The sequence below is a fragment of the Lupinus angustifolius genome, chromosome LG16 (genome assembly GCF_001865875.1).
Source record: "Lupinus angustifolius cultivar Tanjil chromosome LG16, LupAngTanjil_v1.0, whole genome shotgun sequence".
Taxonomy (NCBI): domain Eukaryota; kingdom Viridiplantae; phylum Streptophyta; class Magnoliopsida; order Fabales; family Fabaceae; genus Lupinus; species Lupinus angustifolius.
In genome coordinates this window covers 1,190,603-1,210,607 of record NC_032024.1, presented here as the reverse complement: position 1 = coordinate 1,210,607, position 20,005 = coordinate 1,190,603, and the positions used below count along the sequence as shown (strand labels likewise).

The 20,005-nt window shown below is 29.6% G+C and overlaps 2 protein-coding genes across 5 annotated transcripts; both read left to right on the top strand.

Moving 5' to 3' along the window:
* Positions 9,068 to 10,909, top strand: LOC109330234 (dormancy-associated protein 1-like). The gene is made up of 3 exons (XM_019564341.1): positions 9,068 to 9,244; positions 9,649 to 9,865; positions 10,637 to 10,909. The coding sequence occupies exons 1-3, from the start codon at positions 9,148 to 9,150 to the stop codon at positions 10,674 to 10,676; spliced, it is 354 nt and encodes a 117-aa protein (XP_019419886.1). The 5' UTR covers positions 9,068 to 9,147; the 3' UTR covers positions 10,677 to 10,909.
* LOC109330125 (glyoxysomal processing protease, glyoxysomal) lies at positions 13,566 to 19,750 on the top strand. 4 transcript variants are annotated; one of them, XM_019564166.1, is made up of 14 exons: positions 13,566 to 13,712; positions 13,788 to 13,834; positions 13,917 to 14,091; positions 14,444 to 14,554; positions 14,995 to 15,138; positions 16,233 to 16,325; positions 16,480 to 16,583; positions 16,827 to 16,912; positions 16,993 to 17,087; positions 17,177 to 17,891; positions 18,071 to 18,275; positions 18,805 to 18,896; positions 19,347 to 19,622; positions 19,657 to 19,750. In XM_019564166.1, exons 1-13 carry the CDS (start codon positions 13,647 to 13,649, stop codon positions 19,610 to 19,612), a joined length of 2,199 nt encoding a protein of 732 aa, XP_019419711.1. In that variant the 5' UTR covers positions 13,566 to 13,646; the 3' UTR covers positions 19,613 to 19,622; positions 19,657 to 19,750. The 4 variants fall into 4 exon arrangements, with proteins under 4 accessions (XP_019419711.1, XP_019419710.1, XP_019419712.1 ...); XM_019564165.1 differs by having other exon boundaries at positions 19,347 to 19,634; positions 19,667 to 19,733; XM_019564167.1 differs by having other exon boundaries at positions 17,177 to 17,239; positions 17,342 to 17,891; positions 19,347 to 19,732.

Here is a 20,005-nt window from a genome sequence, read left to right as displayed (position 1 = left end):
TCACTTCCTCGCTTTCTTACTTCTTTTGCTTTGCACATTTCCTTAATTTATATAACCTTAAATACTTTCACCATCACAATTAGATATGAATAAGACTATAAGATTTTCGACAAACGCTCCTTTTTTATTATAAATAGTTAATTTTAATATGAGGCCATGATTTGCAATGGTTGTCCCAAAAAATGGGTAACTATATTTCTAAATATGTTGAAATTAAAATTTTAATAATTAAATATTTTATAATATCTATTATATTTAGAAAACAAATTATAATATTATATTAAAATAATAGTTATCTTTTTCGACTATTAAATTTATAACATATTTTATGCTTCATCATTTTTTAATGATTTATTTACGACAAGTAATATATGTAATTTTCTTTTGGTGCGAGAATGAGAGAGAATTAGTAGGAGAAATATAATTGTGAATAGGAGGATATAGTATTGTAGCAGTTTTAATAGTAAAAGAAGATGGTTGGATTTGATGGGAGATAAGAAGGTTGGGGAGAGCCGCCAGTGTAGGAGAGAAGGGGAGCAGAGAATGACGTAAGCCCTAATGATGTATTCTGAATAGAGCCTGACATGTATATTTGGGGTTATGTAACAAAATAATAAATGATAATTTAGGGATTGAGAGCATTGGAATTTGAGTAGAAATAATGAAAGGGGTGTGAGAGTGTGAGAGTGGGATTGGAAAGGAGAGAAGTGGGGTTAGGGGTAATGGTTGGGGTTGGTGCAGTGACAGAGACTCCCACGTGGATCAGTGTCTCAGTTGCAGGGAACAGGTCATAGTTGGGCCATATACACAACACAACACAACATGGGCTCATATAAATGCTGTGTTTTACTCTATTTTGGGCTCTCCTTTCTCTCTCACCCGTACCGGGCCATTCAGCCGAAGAACCTCTGCACATATAGTACTGTACAAAATTATACCTACCATATACCGGAACTACATCACCTGTTCCATAAGTTGTACCCCCACATATAACATGAGTTTGTAATTGATTGAAAAAATATATTTAAATTAAAAAATTAATAATTAATTATTTTTGACTAATTGTACATGCAATGATACAAACTGTAAAACAACAAATATATACTCATATACTAACATATAAGTATATTAGTCAAAATCAGTAATATTCATTCAAATTTTATTTAGATAATAGCAATTTATTTTTACTCAAAATTATATGAAGTAATTTTATTTGTACCAGAATAATCTTTTGTATGATCAAACATACAATAACCATTTTCAATTCCCTCTTCCATAATTATTTGTTATTTTTTCAAACAAAATTGTTTTTATTTTCACCATGGAAAAATAAAGAGTATATAACCAAAATTGTAACATCTTACCATTATTATACTATTTTTCCCCCTTTTCTAAGCTATTGGATTTTTTCCACTACAGTGTATAAGGTTTTATCTTTAGTTTGAATAATAACAATGCATAGAAATGGAATACTTTTTTTTGTGTCTTTGAAAAGATCTATTATAAAGAGAAAGTTCATTTTGTGATGTCATATCCGTAAATACAAATGTTATATAAGATCATTTCTTAGATTTTTTAATATATATATTTTGTATCTTTTATAAACTAAATTATATTACATTCATGGAATGTATACAAAAATTAATTTTGTTATAAGTATAGAAATCATTCATAATTTATATATTATATGATATATTATTAGGGGTGTAAGTAGTTCCATTTAAAACTGAATCAAAATCATAAAATCAGGTTCAGTTTCCCATTTTGGTTTGAATATTTTTTTAGGAACCATTTATTTATGTCCAAGTCGATTCACAGTTTTAAAATTTTAGGAACCGTTGGAACTGAATGAACCACATATTAAAGAAATAAATACTATGTAATAATATTATAGTGTACTTTTAATTCTTCAACCAATTTTATGTGAATTATAGTGTTATGTATATTACAAAATTGTTATTATGTTTGTGTTATATATTTTACTACTTACTAAATTGTTATGTGTGTTAGTAATTGTAAATTGTATTGTTATATATGTAACTAATAGATATATATTATTAATTGTGAATTTTACTATTATATATGTGGTCATTCATTTTTTTTTAGATATGTTACTAATAAGTAATTATGATTTTCAATTATTTTACTCATGTATTTATGATTTATAATTTTTAATAATAATATTTTTCTTTAATGGACAACCACTATCTCTTATGTAGTACATTTTAAACTTTTAATTGATATAAGATTTGTTATAATAAAACAAAAAACTGTAGAACCGAATTTTGACACCCCAATATATTATTCTTGTACCAAAGACCGAGTGAAAATTATACTAAATCTCATGAAGAAAGCGAATACAAATTTTAATGAAAGTATAGTGAATGTAATCATGCTAAAGATTTATGTGGTTATTATGTAATATATATTTTATATGATATTAATTGTAACATTATTTGATTGAACCGATAATCATTAATTAATTGAATAAAAATAGAAAATAAAAAGTTTCATCGATAAAAAAACTTTTTTAAAATATATTTATAATTATTGACATAGTAACAATATTAATGATTCTTTTATCAAACATGAAATTATTAAACTTATAGATAGGATAGGGAAATATTAACATAAAAAGTTTCAGATAAGTTTAAATTAATGAAAGAAAAAAAAAGAAGGAGATATGAAATGTAAGAAGAACATGAGTTGGGGAATTCAGCCTTCAGACAGAGAGTGACTGCAGCTACCAGACGAGCACAGTTGTAGATACGGACGTCATAATAATCACGTGTACCCTATTTTACTTTACTTTTTACTTTTCCTATCCATTTTTTCCGTAAAAAAAGTTGTATTTTACATGTATGGAGGTAATCATGTCCGATGATGAATATTACAAGTATATAATGTTAACTTTTTAATGGGTATTTTTTATTTACAATAATTGAAATCTAGATTTTATTTAACGAGAATCAAATATAGGATCAATTTATCATGAAACTCTTCACAAAAGTAAGAAATTTATTATGATAGGCCACGAAGCTTTCAAATATCTCATTATTATTTTTTAGTTTTTATTACTTCTGTCATATTATAGTTTTTTTATCAATAAGAAGTTAATGTAGTAATGTAAAGTCATACTAGATTCATAAGGTTAAGAGCTTGATTTTGAGAGCGACACGTTTTTGCAGGGGAAACCACAAACCCCGAAAGAAATTAGTTTCTTACTCAAAAATGAGAAAATACTATTAATAATACCAACAATATCATACATTTTTTGCCAATTGACTAATTGTCATTTTATCAATTTTATTATGCTATTATTCACACCAAAAATTAATTTATTAGAACTTTAAATATTTGATTAAGACATTATAGGTAAATTACCAATTTAAAAATTAATATATTTCCCCATAATACAAAAAAGAATCTTAAAATAACAGCCAACGAAATCGTGTGTGGTTCCCTTTTTTGGACTTTCTTTCTTGCTCCCTACTCTGCAAGAGGACACGTGTGTCATATAACTATTTTTTTATTTATATGTTTTAATCAACTTTTATTTTGGTTATGATAACTAGTGTGTACAGGCACGAAAGTGCATGTTGATCAATATTATATGATACTACATATTCAATTTTTATATATTTTATTTTTAGAAATGTATTTATGATAATGTTCAATTTAATGTGAAAGATATAGTTAATTAATGTGTTGGTGATGTTTATTTATGATTATATGGTCTTTTTGTAAAAATTAAATAATGTGAATGGCAAAATAGGAAATAGAAATTACATCATGGTAGAAGTTACACCATGTTTTGCCTTTATATATAGTATAAATATCAGATGATGCAAAAGAAAATATATATACAATAACAAAGTATAAGTTTTATATATTGTTTTTGTATTATTTACTACTATCGTATTGACCGGCACCCCGTACCGGTTACCTACATTCTTATTTTTTTATATAAAATGTATCATCTTCATATTATGTTATTTAAGAAAACTATTATGTGATATATGCTAGAAGTTAAAAATGAATCTAAATTGTTATGACTAAGTAATTTATCCACATTTCAAATTTAATGTCTTAATCAATATAATTCACTTATCCATTGAAAATACAACATCAGTTTGGAAATGAAAGGTTTAAGAATTGATGTGGTAGTTAAAAAAGAAGCATTAACTTACATCAAGGTAAATATAATATTTAGAAATATAAAATTAGAATTACTTCATGGAAGTTATTTTATATTTTCCCTTTATCTATTAGTATAGAAGTATAGATAAACATGAAATTAAGAATTATAAAAGACAAAATAGAGAAACATAAAATATTTCAATGATAGTTATTTTACATTTTTCTAATTTATATTAGTATAGAAATTTATATAAAATATTTCATGGTATTATTTAATATTTATTAATATTAGTATAGAAGATAAAGTATGAAAGCATAAAATATTCCAAGGGTAGTTATTTTATGTTTCTAATTTCTATTAGTATTAATATAGAAAATTATATAAAATACTTCATGATAGTTATTTAATGTTTATTAATATTAGTATATATAAAGATAAAAGTAGAAGTTATAAAATATGAAATTGGGACACATAAACTACTTCATAAAAGTTATTTTAGGTTTCGTCTTTATTAATAATATAGAAGTATAAACATATAGATTTATATTGTTTCTTTAAGAAAAATAATACAATATAATATACTAAAAATGTATAAATTTTCTACAAAGATGATAGGGTATAGAATATAGATATTACATTTTTTTTTAACTTCCCCTTTGGTTTTGTTGTTGGGTGTTTTGGTTACAGTTTTTCTAACTTTATTTTGGTCTAACTTCAATAGATTTACTTGCATCTATGTGGATGAGGCAGACACATAGCTGATAGGCTCAAATCTTGTCTTTAATGTAATCAGAGCATTGTTAGATCATATTTTTAATTATTGTCATAATAATCTCTTTTTAAATGAACTAAATTAAATATAAAGACATAATCACTATTTTGGATATAAAGACAATTTGTATATCCATTAAAAAGAAACAAAATTCATTTTGCTTTATTAGTTATGACTATAAACATTTGTCAAGATAAAATATTTCTTAAATTTAAAGTTAGCGGGATTTATTTCTTATTATAAAAATATTTTAAATTCTTTAATTAATCAATATCTTTGGGATTTTGTTAGCAAACATAATTTTATTTTGTCATATCTATGTTTCTGAGTTTTTGTGAAAGGCTTAAATGGAACAAAGAAAACCTAAAATGAAATGACATTTGTATGTTTTTTTTGTTTCCATATGTATCTTCGTACTGTATGCAATCTTATTCGAGTTTGGAATATTCAGATGTATGTAATACTAATTCTCCCAACAAATATTTTTTCCATCCACAAGACTCGAACTCAAAATTTTACTCAAGAAGAATCAAACATATACCATTTGAACCAACACCCATTGGTTATTTGTATGTTTTTTGATATAGTGAGATTATAGTTTTACACTTAAAATCAAATGGAAAGAAACTTTCCTCTCTATTGGAGAATATATTGTTTGTTATTAATAATAACAAACAATATATTCATTTTTATATCTCACATATTATTTTATAATTTAGTATAACTTCTCATGAAATAAAGATTACATCTATTTTTCTTACAATATGAAAATAATTTTTTATTTTTATTTGGGTCCCACAATTTACCTCATTCTTAACCAAATATCTAACTTTTTCATTTTTTCTAATTATTCTTATTTAAAAACATAATTCATAAGAATATGATTGAAATGTTCTTATTTTCATAAGAATACAACCATTTAAAAACGTTATGTTTTAAAAAATTCGTGTAATGTTTTATATTATAAAATATTCTCTTGCTAATTAATATATTTCATGTTACAGCTGAATATTTTAAGTCTTTTAGGATTAGTTTTACATTCTATATTGCTTAAATATTGCTTTAAAGGTAACATGAACTCAATTTAAATGTTATATTCCTAAATATAAAATTACCCATTATATTTTTCAATACAATATGGTAAACTACAAAACCTCTTTTTTGGCACATGTCTAATACAATTTTGAATATTAGAATTGATTTTTATTACAGGCTACCAAAGACATAATCCACAGCACAGGTTAGAAATGACCCATGCTATACCTACTCCTTCACCATCATCACATCGTAGCCGTCAAAAAGTGTAACATCAATATCATCAATTATTAATAAGATACCATTGATTTGGTTCGAGATGGCACCAATTGTTTAAGTAATCATTTATTCACACCTTCATCAAACAAAAATATAATTAAATGTGGATATTCTGGACTCGGATAAATAAAAATATAAATACGTGATAAATAAAAAAAAAACAAAAATATAACTATTCATTTAGATATTTGACTCCTTGAAGTTGTGAGTTTTTTATGTTAATTTATTTCATAACACATCAACTACGCGTTGATTTGTTGGTTTAAAGTTTTGTTAGATTTTTATAATGAACAAAATATCAAGAATTCAATTTTTGTGAACGATATTTATTAGGAGAGACAATCATATACTTCAAAAGAGATTAATTCATTATCTATAAGATAATAAATACATTTTACGAAAAAAAATCAGAGCAATACATATTGTGACATGGGTTATTCACTATACTCGTATCTATCCATGACACCTTACGAAAACAACTAAAAGGACAAATACTCATATATAGTGAAATTGTTTCCTTTTACTTTATTTTTTTTGTTCTCTATTTATGAGGCCTAATTAAATATGATATATAGTTTTGAAAGGACAAATACACTTGGTAATAGTTGTCATTTGTTATTATTACCCTAATGCTGAGTCTTATTGCAACTGGATCAATTCAATTCGTGTACTTTTATTCATTTCAATGTCGTTCTCTTATTCTTATTGCTCTAACCAATGTTGAAAAGAAGTTTGCCATTTGTATTATTCTCAAAGCACTACTTAACTAGAAAAAACTAGATTTTGGTTTTGCAACAACAAATTTCATAGAGAATTAGTTGTGTTAGTATAATTTGAAATGGTGTTGTATGGTACTACTTATTTCTCTTATGATACAAAGGAGAATTATCGCACAAAAAAACTATTTAACTGGACCATAGGCCCAATAGATATGGTCCTTTTATTGGTGCTGGAAGTACTACAGGCCCAATCTTAGGATAATCATATGCAGTTTGTAGTTAATGAGTCCAGGATAAAAGCATATGCATATCCATAGTAATTCTGTAAATAGATTTATATCCATAGATGTAATCTAATTAGGGATGAAAAAAAAAAAACTCGATCTATCCGTGAAAATACCTGTAACTGGTATCCGCAATAATAACTTAGGGGCGAGACAGAGTTTTGTGATACTCGCATTGCGGTACCCACAAATTTATATGTTAAGTTTTTAGTTAAATTTATATATATATTTATTATTATTTTAGGATTATATATCATATACTTTATTTTTATTTCATAATAAATTACACATATTTGACTATGATAATAAATTTATCATATAAATGTCATATTATTCATGTAACAATTATTTTTACAGATTGATTATTATAAATTATATAAATATATAATTAAAACTAAAAACTCGTTGGATACCTACAAATACTCGCTACCCGTACGGCTACCCGCAAATATTGCAAGTTTGGGCACGAGAAAGCACTACCTGCACCCGTTGCCATTCCTAATCGTAATACATTCTTAGATTAATCTTTTTTAGGTATAAAGCAAATTATATAATGTCATGTCATTATTACAAATATAATATGTTTAAATTTATTACATATAAGATGATGTATAATCGTTTGTGTAAATATATATATATATATATCAAAATTAAACTTACACTCCTTCTCTCCCAAAAAACTGATAAAAAATCATTAAATTTTTGAGAAAAAATGTATAGGCTAATAGTGTATGAGTTTTACACTATTAATGTATCATCCATCATTTATATTTAATGATTATTGACTCTTCAGAAATTGTAATGTTGAATGGTAAATGATATAGAGATTATGTATAAATCTTTATACTAACCATGTATAGATATTATACTCCAATATTTTTTTATCTCAAATCAAAGTTACATTAATAGTTATTATTTTTTTTATCTCAAATTAAAGGTGAGGAGATACTCACAGGAAAATGGAATAAAATGAACACAAGATTTTTTTTATAGTTATCTCTATAGTTGAAATAGTATCCATTGTCATTATAAAATGTTATACACTACTAAGTACTAACCCACACCAAATGTGTTTGATGTCAATATATTGTTTTCACACTCAATCAACCATGCTTTAATAAATGACTTTTAAGATAATTATTGTATTGATATTCCATTTTTAATACTATGACTCATCCATTCACCCAACAAAATATGATTCATTGCATGTGTATCTATAGCCATTGCAAAAGACATAATAAGTATCTTTATCCACACCTCATCAAAAAGAAAACACAGCAACAATAAGATGAGTCCATGATCAAATTCAAGGGTCCATGTCTCATCAAGATGAACACTGCATAAATAATAGGACAAGACAAGACAACCTAATAAAATGTTTAAAAAATGATATACTCTTCTACTAATTCTTCTACACTATAAAAAAACATATATTATAAAATGATAATTTGTTTATTAATGATTTATTCGTAAATATATATCACTTTCTTGGCAAGTGAGGGGGGAAGTGATGCAGCATGAAAATATATTATTAATTACAATCATCATCTTGTGAGGCAACCCACCACCTACCTCTCCCATTATGTCATGAAGATATTATTTTGTGGGTCCTACATTTACCTAGTCTTCATCCTTATCCATCTCCACTTCATTCATTTTCCCCTCTTTCACTCTTTCAATCCTTTTCTTTTACCATTGCCACTCACTATCATATACTAATACAAAAATAAGTTACACTTGGAAGGAGTAGAACACTTCTTTTTATAGCAAAAGAAAAAACCAACAATACCCTTGTGGCCATAGATATTTTAATCATCACCCTCTATATATAGAGTGTATGTATATGATCCTAACACAACATTGAGAATCTACTCATTAGTGTTCATCAACAAATTGAAAAAGATCCCCAATTTCAAGATGGTTCTCCTAGACAAGCTTTGGGATGATGTTGTTGCTGGTCCTCATCCTCAACGTGGCCTTGGTAGGTTGAGGAAGCTCACCACTGACATCAAAGGTTACTTCTTTCATTCCATAGTCAATTGAGAACGAGATAAACATGTATTTAAACCATTCCCGAGAGAATAAAGTAGACGATGTAAGACTTAGTGTCTAACATGCCCCATCCATATATTATGGTTTTGATACCATCTTAAAGTTCCATCTCAGAACCAATTCACGACGAGAGTAGTAGTCCAACATATATTTAAACTATTTTCAAGAGAATGAGACAGACGATGTGAGACTTACTTTACACAAAGTGAAATGAATGAACTTATCCCCAATACCATAAACATGTAACATGTAAACACATGTAATCTTGTGTTTCATCATGGATTTATATATATGCAATATTAATTGTGTAGCCATGTATATATTATATATGATATGAAGGTAATATTAATAATATGTTGGGTGTAGATGGAGGAGAAGGAAGCAAGTATGAAAGGACAGTGTCGATGCCGACGACACCAACAACCCCAGTGACTCCGGTAACACCAAGGACACCGGTGTCGGCGCGTAAAGTTGACAACGTGTGGAGGAGCGTGTTCAATCCTGGGAGTAACTCAGCCACAAAGAATATGGGTGCCCAAATGTTTGATAAACCATTGCCCAACACTCCCACTGTTTATGATTGGTACTCTTTTTTCTCTATCCCTCTTATCATAAAATCAACCACTTTGCATGCATAAATAAATCAAAACTATTTGTTCAAATCTATACCAGTCCAAAAATAAAATCGAAAACTGATTCAAAATAGATTGAAATTGCAAAAATTGAAAATGTTTGGATTGTGTTAGACTTTTTTATTAAAGACCGATCGGTCCGATCTGGTTTTCAGTTCTACCTCTTGGATCCAGACCTGACCGAATTTGTTTAAGTGTTTATCCCTTATAAGTATACTTCCATATTTAACCATATGTCCAACTCCTAACTTATTCCTCATTGAGTAAATTCTTTAAGTCTTATCTTGCTTTGTTGCCTATTTTTACTATTAGTATTAATGTTGTTGTTTACTTTATAGTTGGTATCTTCCTATTTTTTTTTTGTTTTTTTTGTTGTTTACTTTTAATATCGGTTTATGTTATTGAATACTATCCTTTTGCAATTGTGTGCGTAATATTCACTAAATTTTATGATTTTTAGTGTATGTACAATTTTAATTTTTTATGAAAAACCAATCCAAATCGAAACCACGTATAATATTTAAATTGGACTGGATTATACATTTTAACATAAACAGTCTAGACTGAACCAAACCACATATTAATTATGTGTTTGAATCAAATAATTTTTTTTTGCCTAAAAACCAATCCAAACACAACTACTTGGTCATGTTAAAATCAATAATGTTTTTTTTAAAGATATTATGTTAAGATGGAATGGAATGGGATGTATGTGATTGCAGGCTCTACAGTGGGGAAACCAGGAGCAAGCACCACCGTTGATTAAACTCACCATGGTTTCTTGTAAATAGTGCCCTCCCTGGCATCTGCGACGTGTCACAATCTACGCCAGCGTGTCGTGATTTGGTTGGTCTGAATGTACATTCTTAATAATCAGATCTTCTGCTTGTTTGTGTTCAAGTTGTTAGCAAGATCTATGGTGAAATTTGGCTATGAGTTAATCACTCTATCTTTTATTATTACATAAATAAAATTTTGTGTTAATTTTCCAAGTATTCTAAGTTGTCCTTCTCTAGTTCAAATTCTATGTATGTTTGATTTCCCCTGAGATTTGATGTTATTATTCTCAATTGTATGTAATATATGTTAAGAAGGGAAAAAACTAGCTTGTATCGTTACATATAATGTAATACTAAAGTTTTTTTATATGTTTTTTAAATTAACAAGGTTTCAGTATTCATTATTTTATGTAATGTTTGTTAGAATATTTAATGGTAGTGGTATGGGATGAGATAAGATACCCAAGTAACTTTTATTGATTTGCACTATCTTCTCACAATAATTCCTTAGTAGTAATATTTTAATTTACATTAAATTCGTGGGTGTCCTAATCACTCACATTCAATAATTAATATTTAGAAATAATTGAAGCATTCAAGGATGTTCCTATTCTAAGTAAATGAAGAGATTTATCTTATCTATTGTTTGAACGTCATCGATTACTACCACTCATTGACAATATCAACCAAAACTTGGCTTCATTCTTTAGCTTTTTTCTCCCTTCATAATTGATATCCCTATCTTTCATTTTCACGTATTGATTTGTATTTCACCATCACTTATTGATGTGTCCTTGATTACAAAATTGGCTTAACGGAAAGAGACAAACAAAATGATTATGTAAATTTTTTGCACCAATTCTAAAACAGAATTGCTTCTTCAAAAGTGATTATGGGATCTTCAAACAAACAAAAAATACACTAATTTTTGCATGTTTGTTTCCACAATGCTTCACAATCCACTCATATGCAAATTGAAATTAACGCACCCGCAAATATTGTAAGATTGTTTTCCCACATAAAAATATCTTATAAACTTAAGAGTAATATACGTATGATGCAAATTTATTAGATTTTGTTATAACAAATGGTTTTATTCTTTTTTTGTTTATTTTGGTTTCTTTCTCACAATTTTATAAATTCTCAAATAACATTCATAATTTTGATAGTATTGAGTTGAAATTATTTTTATAAAACTATACTATTAAAATATGTTTTAAGCAATAAATTAATGAGAAAATATCTTCTAAAACCAATTTAAAAATTAAAATAACTAAAAATGCTTTAAGGAAGATACTTATAAGCAAGAGAAGAACTGTTTTTTCCCAATATAAGATTACTATGTATGTTTTCAAAATTAGAGGATCATTAGAGAAATAATTTAATAAATAATAAAAATTGATCTCCTGCAAAATTTTCACTTCAATTTAATCCTTGAAAATATGAAAAACTCAAATCAATTCTCAATTTTTTTAAATATAAGTCAAAATAATTCATAATAAAAAGTAAACTATCCAAAAGTTTATTATTAAAAGAATACTTATACGACCAAATTGAACTATATTTGAGATGATTGAGAATCAATATGTTGTTTTTTAATTTTTTGAGACCAGATTAATATAACTGAGAAGTTGGGATGAGTCTTAATAATTAACTAGTAAGACAAAAAAGTGGCAATTTGAACACACAATTTATATATATATTACTAATTTTTACACCTTTTAGCTCTTATTACATGGTGGTTTTTCTATTTTTATAAGATTTTTCCTAAAAACAAAGTGAGTTATAAGTAGGCGACGAAGTAGTTAGTAATCTCTTCCTTCTAATCTTTATTATATCCTTACTAAAAGATATATTGTCGAAGATTTTGACAGACATTTTTTAAGATATTTTGCATTTTGTAGACATTATTTATTATTTTTCCCCATTTACCTTTTATTAAAAGTTTGGTTATATTTATTTTGTCGTTGTTGTGAATTAGAGATCATAATGGGGGATGCGTCCGTGTTTACTTGTGTCCTTATCCACGCTATGTGTGAGTATTCATGTACGTAGCTTGTATCAATGTATTCTCAACAAAATTTAAAGTTGATTATAATTTCAATATTTTATAATAGTGAATGTATAAAAAGAATTACAATATAAATGATAATTTTCTATTAAATTATTAAGATTCCTTATCAAATAATATTAAAATAGATTATATATAATCCAATAATAATAAATACAATATATAAAATATATATTAAAAAAAAGTAAGTTTATTAATATGCAAGTAAGCCTCTAGAATATTAATATTCATTCTTATTCATAAACTATTTTATGAGTATTATTCTCATACATGTATATATACCTAGAGTAATTTTATCATCCTAATATTATAATCAAGATTATAAATTAATGAATTTTCTATATATTACTAATAAAATATTAGTCTAGTAATACAAAGTTTGTAAATCACTAAAAATACTAAAATGTCAATTGTTAATTTTATAGAATATATTTGTTAGAAAAGACATTATATACTTCAAAAGTAATTAGTTTCTCATTTGATATAGACAAAAAATTATAGGTTTATTTATAATCTTTTAATATCTATGCGTTAGAAAAAGAGAAAGGATTGATAAGTGCATTTTAGTTCATGAGGGAGTAAATTTACTAATTTATATACTCACGATGCAATATAAAATGAGAATTACTTGTCTCATTTAGTGTCTCTATTAATTTATAAAATTTTTATTTGATTAATAATAAAAATTATAATAACATAAATTAATATTTGTATTAGATACAAAAATATCGTGGGGACATAGGATCCTACTCTGCGATATGATAATGTTGGTGAGTGTCCCACAAATGACCCCGTCCCAATAGTATTACCAATACCTCATTCTAAAAGCCTTCAATTTCATTCAACTTCATCATTCCCACACTTCCATTTTTCTTCTTCACAATGGATTTATCCAAAACCGTTGATCTTGCTCGCAATTTCGCTGTTATGGTTCGAGTTCGTGGTCCTGTAAGTCTTTCTTTCTTTCTCTTTCCCTTATCTATTATTGTGTATACAGTATATTTATACACACTTCACTTTCAGGATCCAAAAGGAATGAAGATGAGAAGACACGCTTTTCATCAATACCGGTATTTTAATTTCCCACTCTATATTCATAATTTGACTTCCCTTGTTTCAAAGTTTTAATTTTTCGTTTATGGGTATGTTTAGTTCTGGAGAAACAACTCTTTCAGCTTCAGGGATGCTTGTGCCTGATACACTTTCTGATAATCAAAGTACTAAGCTACTCTATGATGATAATTATGAGGGTAGGGTATTGGTTTTAACTGTTGCATCAGTTGTGGAACCCTTTTTGTCCCCTCAACATAGAGACAATATTCCTCAGGTTGATTCTCTTTCATTTTCTGCTACCCATTTTTGATTTTATATAATTTGATAGTAAACTTTCAATTTAGTCCTCGAGAGATTATCGCGTTACGAAATAGGTCATCGGAGGTTTTTTTGTCACCAATTAAGTTCTTATAAGATTTGAAATCTCTCAAGATTAGTCCTGGAGTTAAGTCACTATTTAAGTCTTTCCATTTAGCACAATTTAAATATTTCATGACTTAATTAACTGGTCAAATACTTTAAGGACTTGTCATATTGAACAATAATCTTTCATGGAGTCAAATTGAGAATTTACTCTATTTGTTAAATTAATTTTGGTCTGTGTTTCTGTATTTTTTGATTTTCAGGATAGGCCTGAGTTGATTCCTAGTGTTCGGATTGATATTATGACTGAGAAAACCAATGAAAATTCCAATCAAGGAACCCCTTCTTGGCTTGGGGCGCAGCTTTTGTCATTAGTAGGCATTTTAAACTCTTTTATGCTGTTCCTTATTATGCAGTCTTCTTTACAATTAATGATGTGTTGCACCTAATACTTTGTATGTAGTTATGAGACTCATTAATTATGGTACATTAATAGTTTAGTCTAACATTGTTCCAGGATTGTATATGTAATTTTCTCTTGATTTCTTCTAAATGTTTGACCCAGCCGTTCATTTTCTTTGAAAGATAGTGGTGAACTTTCAGCTGCAACATATGTTTTGTTCAATAATTTAGTCTTTGGGCTTATGTAATGGTCTCTAGCTAAATTTTATGGTTTGTTACTCAAAATTTGTACATTTGTTTATCTACATGGCAAGTCTTTTTTCTTAATTACTTTTTCGTAGGCTCATTTTTTAATATGTTTTCTACGAATTACTTGTTGCTTCAATGCTAATCAGATTTTTGCGTTGGGCAGGTTGACATTCCTGCTTCAGCCGTTTGTCTTCAGTCTCTAATTGAAGCATCTGTGGGCTCACCAGAGCATGAATGGGAGGTTGGTTGGTCTTTGGCATCAAACAGTAATGATAATAAACCTTCTAAAGATTTGTTTCGAACTCAGGTTAGCCCTGTTTTCCTTTATGAATGCACTCTCTCCCTTAGTTAAAAATTAGTTTTAGTTTACAAAATTTGTATATTAACAGACATCCCAGTTCAATTAGGAGACGGGAAGTCTGGTTCAAATGCCTTAAGAAAAGTGCACCGCAAATTTGATAATATGATTTGTATGTTACCCTGTGCCATGTTTGTCTAAATAAACTTGTTAGACTCGTAATTATATTGTAGCATGTCTGTCTGTTGCTTCTGGGAAAAGAACTCAATTAAAACACGTGGGAAGTTTTGCTTGTTGGTCTGCAAGCCTGAAGGCACCATAATCTGAGCTATTATTTTAGTATGTCGGATTAAATAATGATGACAATCCTTCCATGTTTTTAGGTACTGGTTGAATTTTTTTTGGACCATTTATCTCCACAGAGGGATCATCACCCAATTAAGATTAGTGGCTTATAAGAGTTTTTCAATGCCTCTTGAGGCTTCTTGTAAATCATATTTTTATATGCTCAAAATTTAGCTTTTAACATTGTTGTGGGAAGGAAGCTGAAGCCTGAAGCTGAGTTTCATTAAAATAGTTTGCACATTGTTTGCCAAAAGATGAAAATGTGGGGAAAAAGTGGGCTTAGATGGCTAGTACTTTCAAGTTTAGATCAGTCACAACTCAGGCCCTAGCTTATCATAGCTCTTCCATAGCTGTATTGCTTTCCTATATTTTTTCTCCTTCATAACCCCTCTAAAGTGCTTGATAAATTATTTAAGTTTATATCTTTTAGTGTAGATTATGATAAATAGGTCTAATAGAGATAATATTTTTGGATGAACATTAGCTTATATTAATCATGTAAATTTTTTAGACCCGACTAGATGTACTAATGTTTCACCTTAGTTGCTGTTTAGGATATATTTGTATATCTTTTGTAAAAGAATATTGGTGCAACAGCAAATATCACTTTGTTCATTGATTAATGGAGTTGCACTTCATGTGAAAAATTGGTTTATAACCTGCCTTCGCGAATACATTCCTGTGATCATGATGTATAAGACTATAAAAGCAAACTCAACCTTTTGTATGGAACATAATAAATCTTCTGTGAAATGCAGGGAAGATCGGAAGTGGGAGGATCTGGCAGTGCGAGTCTTGTGTACAAATCATTGACTAGAATGGCCATCCTTAGTGTTCCCTTATCTCTCAAGGTATCTTCCTGCTTTTTTTTTGTCCACTCAGAATTCTTATGGTTAAGGCTGTAGTATAATCTAATGATTAAAAATGGAGTGATTTTTTTACCTACTGGTATTCTTTGTCTCTGCATAGAGACTGATGTGAATAACTGGTTCATGGTTGTAACAGGACTTGCTGGGTAGTAATGTATCTTCCATGAACAAAAGGGGTGATTTTCTTCTGGCAGTTGGGTCTCCTTTTGGGGTCCTGTCACCTACACACTTCTTTAACAGGTATTACATTCTGTTTGGATAAAAGAAGAAAAAAAAGGTTGTAGTAAACTTTCTTAATCACCCTGATGTAACATGTACTTCATCGTCTTCTGTCAAACATTTTCCATGAGCTTTTGGGATCAACTATGTATTGAGTTCTAGAGGCAGCTATTTTGTCTTCAATGCTGTTGTGAAGTGGATATCAATGTTTGAAATTTTGTATCATTCATTCTTTTGATTTGGTTGCTTGTTTGATTGAATCAGTATATCAGTAGGGCGCATTGCAAACTGCTATCCGCCGTATTCATCCGATGTATCATTGCTGATGGCTGACATACGCTGTCTTCCTGGTGAGCCATTTCTTTGGTGCATAATCCATTGGCTATTTTTGCAATTGGTTCTGGCTGTATTTTGACATTCTATGTTCCAGGAATGGAAGGCAGTCCAGTTTTCAGCGAGGATGCATCTCTTACTGGTATCATGATCAGACCGTTGAGGCAGAAGACAACTGGGGCCGAAATCCAGGTACATAGAATGCATTCTTCTCTTGCTCTACATTATCTAAAGCTTCTCGCATTTAACTCATCATGCAAAACTCTAGTCTTTGGTAACAGCTGGTGATTCCATGGGATGCCGTTGTGGGTGCTTCCAGTGGCTTGCTGCAGAAGTCGCCTCAGAACACAGTGAAATGGTTATATAATCAGGGGGGCAAGCCTTATGCTGCAGGAAAGGCAACTTTTACTGACACTGATAAGTTAGATTCGCCCTCGAGGAGCAAAAACGGGCATTTAAATTTTAATAGCTCCTCACTATTACCATCCGAGAAAGCAATGGCTTCTATCTGTCTTGTTACTATTGGAGACGGCGTATGGGCATCTGGTGTTTTGCTCAACAGTCAAGGTCTCATACTTACAAATGCCCATCTCTTGGAACCTTGGAGATTTGGGAAAACACATCTAAGTCGTGGAGGATATGGAACCAACTCAGCAAAACTTCCTTTCAAGTTGGAGGGTGCCACAGATCTTGGGAATGGAATTGCGAGCATTCAAAAGAGTCAAACTTTGCCATCAAAAGTGGGGACTGTTTATTCGTTCACTGCTGATACTTACGACAACTATAGAAACATACGTGTACGTCTTGATCATGTTAATCCTTCGGTATGGTGTGGTGCTAGAGTAGTATATATCTGTAAAGGACCATGGGATGTTGCCTTACTGCAGCTTGAATCTGTTCCCAAGAATCTTTTGCCTGTTGAAATTAATTTTTCCAGGCCATCCACAGGATCAAAGACATATGTCATTGGCCATGGATTATTTGGCCCGAAGTGTGGTACGTTGTTGCTGATGCCATATTATAGTATATATGATAATTTATTGCTGGGGTGATCAGTGTGAGACATGTCATGTATTGTATTGCATTCTATTTATTTTTATAAAGAACTATTCAATTACCACGACTTGTCTTTCTATTTCCTTTGTTTAACCTTAGAAGTCGTCTATTTTCATTAGGATTCTTCCCATCTGTTTGCTCTGGTGTGGTAGCAAAAGTGGTTGAAGCAAAGACTCCCCAATCTTATCAATCAATTCAACCTGAGCTCATGCACATGCATGAGTTCTTCCCAGCAATGCTTGAAACAACAGCTGCTGTTCATCCTGGTGCTAGTGGTGGTGCTGTTATCAATTCGGACGGACACATGATTGGCCTAGTAACAAGGTATTGCCAACGACTCATCTATAAGATGACCAGCCAATCCTATGCATTCTTCGGCTAACATTATGTTCATTATGTACTATACCGCAAGATGCGAGTTAGTTCAATTGGTAGACATTTGGCACATTGGTTTTATAATTATTGTTCTCCCTGCTTTGGATCAGGGTTTTGAAATTGAAATGTAAATGGGGTGTCTAGTATTTGTGATTATGTCCATGCACATTGGATTGCCTCATTTGCCTGCAATATATTGTTCTCAGGCAGCCTATAATCTGCAACTTAAATTTTCACTTGCTCTTGCTTCCTTCATGCTTTGAATTGTTTTGGTGGAAATCTTTACCTTTCGCCGTTACTGTCACTGCAGTATGAGGCTGATTTTGTTGACCCTATTTACTCGCATGAGGCCAGCCTGCACTGGCTGGTCCTAATTTTTTCTGTATAACATAAGCTTTTGTGATTTTTTATTCTTTATTGATCCGAGTGGTTGGTAGATTATACTTCCATGTTTGATTAGATAATGTTTTTGTCACAGCAATGCAAGGCATGGTGGCGGCACGATAATACCTCATCTTAATTTTAGCATTCCGTCTGCAGCTCTCATCCCCATCTTCAAGTTCTCAAAAGGTATGCTTTTAAAGTAATTGTTTAGTTCCACAAGGAATATTATCTACATCTACTGTGCTCCCAACTCATCTTTCCTCGACGAAACGAGTATCAGAAGGACTCAGCCAACTAAAATCAATTAGGGACTGTTTGGTTCAAGTAAGAAAGTGTTTATTGTTTCATTAATAATTACAAGTATGTCATCTTATTGTCATTTTGTTTCCTATTTACAAAGATTTATGCAGCCATATTTCCTGTACAAGTCTTTGAATACCGAAAACAAAAACGAAAACAAGGCAGCATATTGTAGTAATTATTAATGAAAACAGAAAAAAAAAGTTTCCTTAAACCAAACAATCCCTTGGTTACATATTAGAAATCTGGGGAAACTGGTTATATCAGTAGTCAAAATTACATTTTTTTTTCTTACTTCCTAGGTTAACATCTTATGACATTGCTCTTTCACTGCAGACATGAAGAATTTATCAGTTTTACGGATTTTAGACGAACCGAATGAATACATTTCATCTGTATGGGCATTGATGCGACCATCATCTCCCAAGCTCAATGCTATGCCTAACCTTCCTCAGTCTCTTGTTGACAATAATAAAAGCAAAGAAGTTAAGGGCTCTCAGTTTGCCAAGTTTATTGCTGAAAGAAATGATATTTTCAAAATGCCTTCTAATATTGGAAAGAGTGGTGTTCTTACTAAGGAAGTTGTTCCTAGTAAGTTATAACCCAGAATATTGTTGTGGATGGGTTCCTTGTGATTTATATACACTTTGGATTAGGATATTCTGCACTGGATTATACTGAACAGAAAATCAAGGAAATAAGTTCAAAGTTTCTAAAGAATCATGCTTGCGAGTTATTGTGCATTATGCATGTGTATTGCAAAGTTTATGCTACAAATTAATTCCACAGCTTTGAAATGTTGAAGACTAAGTCAAACTTGAGTTGTCACCATATTTTTGGGATCAAAATAGAGAAATTTTTTCTTATATTAACTTTTGGATCACATTAGTTTCTAAACATGCACTCGAGAGTTGGTTATAGATCGGAGAATATATTAATATTTGTCCGCATGGACTATTTTATATTGTTTGATTATTTTATTTATAAAGAAAAAA

Bases quoted from the DNA above. Each gene is read 5' to 3' on its own strand.
- LOC109330234 (XM_019564341.1), top strand. From the start codon at position 9,148: ATGGTTCTCCTAGACAAGCTTTGGGATGATGTTGTTGCTGGTCCTCAT. The intron at 9,245-9,648 runs GTTACTTCTTTC...TGTTGGGTGTAG, and splicing joins GCTCACCACTGACATCAAAG to ATGGAGGAGAAGGAAGCAAG. The intron at 9,866-10,636 runs GTACTCTTTTTT...ATGTGATTGCAG, and splicing joins ACTCCCACTGTTTATGATTG to GCTCTACAGTGGGGAAACCA.
- LOC109330125 (XM_019564166.1), top strand. From the start codon at position 13,647: ATGGATTTATCCAAAACCGTTGATCTTGCTCGCAATTTCGCTGTTATG. The intron at 17,892-18,070 runs GTACGTTGTTGC...TATTTTCATTAG, and splicing joins ATTATTTGGCCCGAAGTGTG to GATTCTTCCCATCTGTTTGC. The intron at 18,897-19,346 runs GTATGCTTTTAA...CTTTCACTGCAG, and splicing joins CATCTTCAAGTTCTCAAAAG to ACATGAAGAATTTATCAGTT.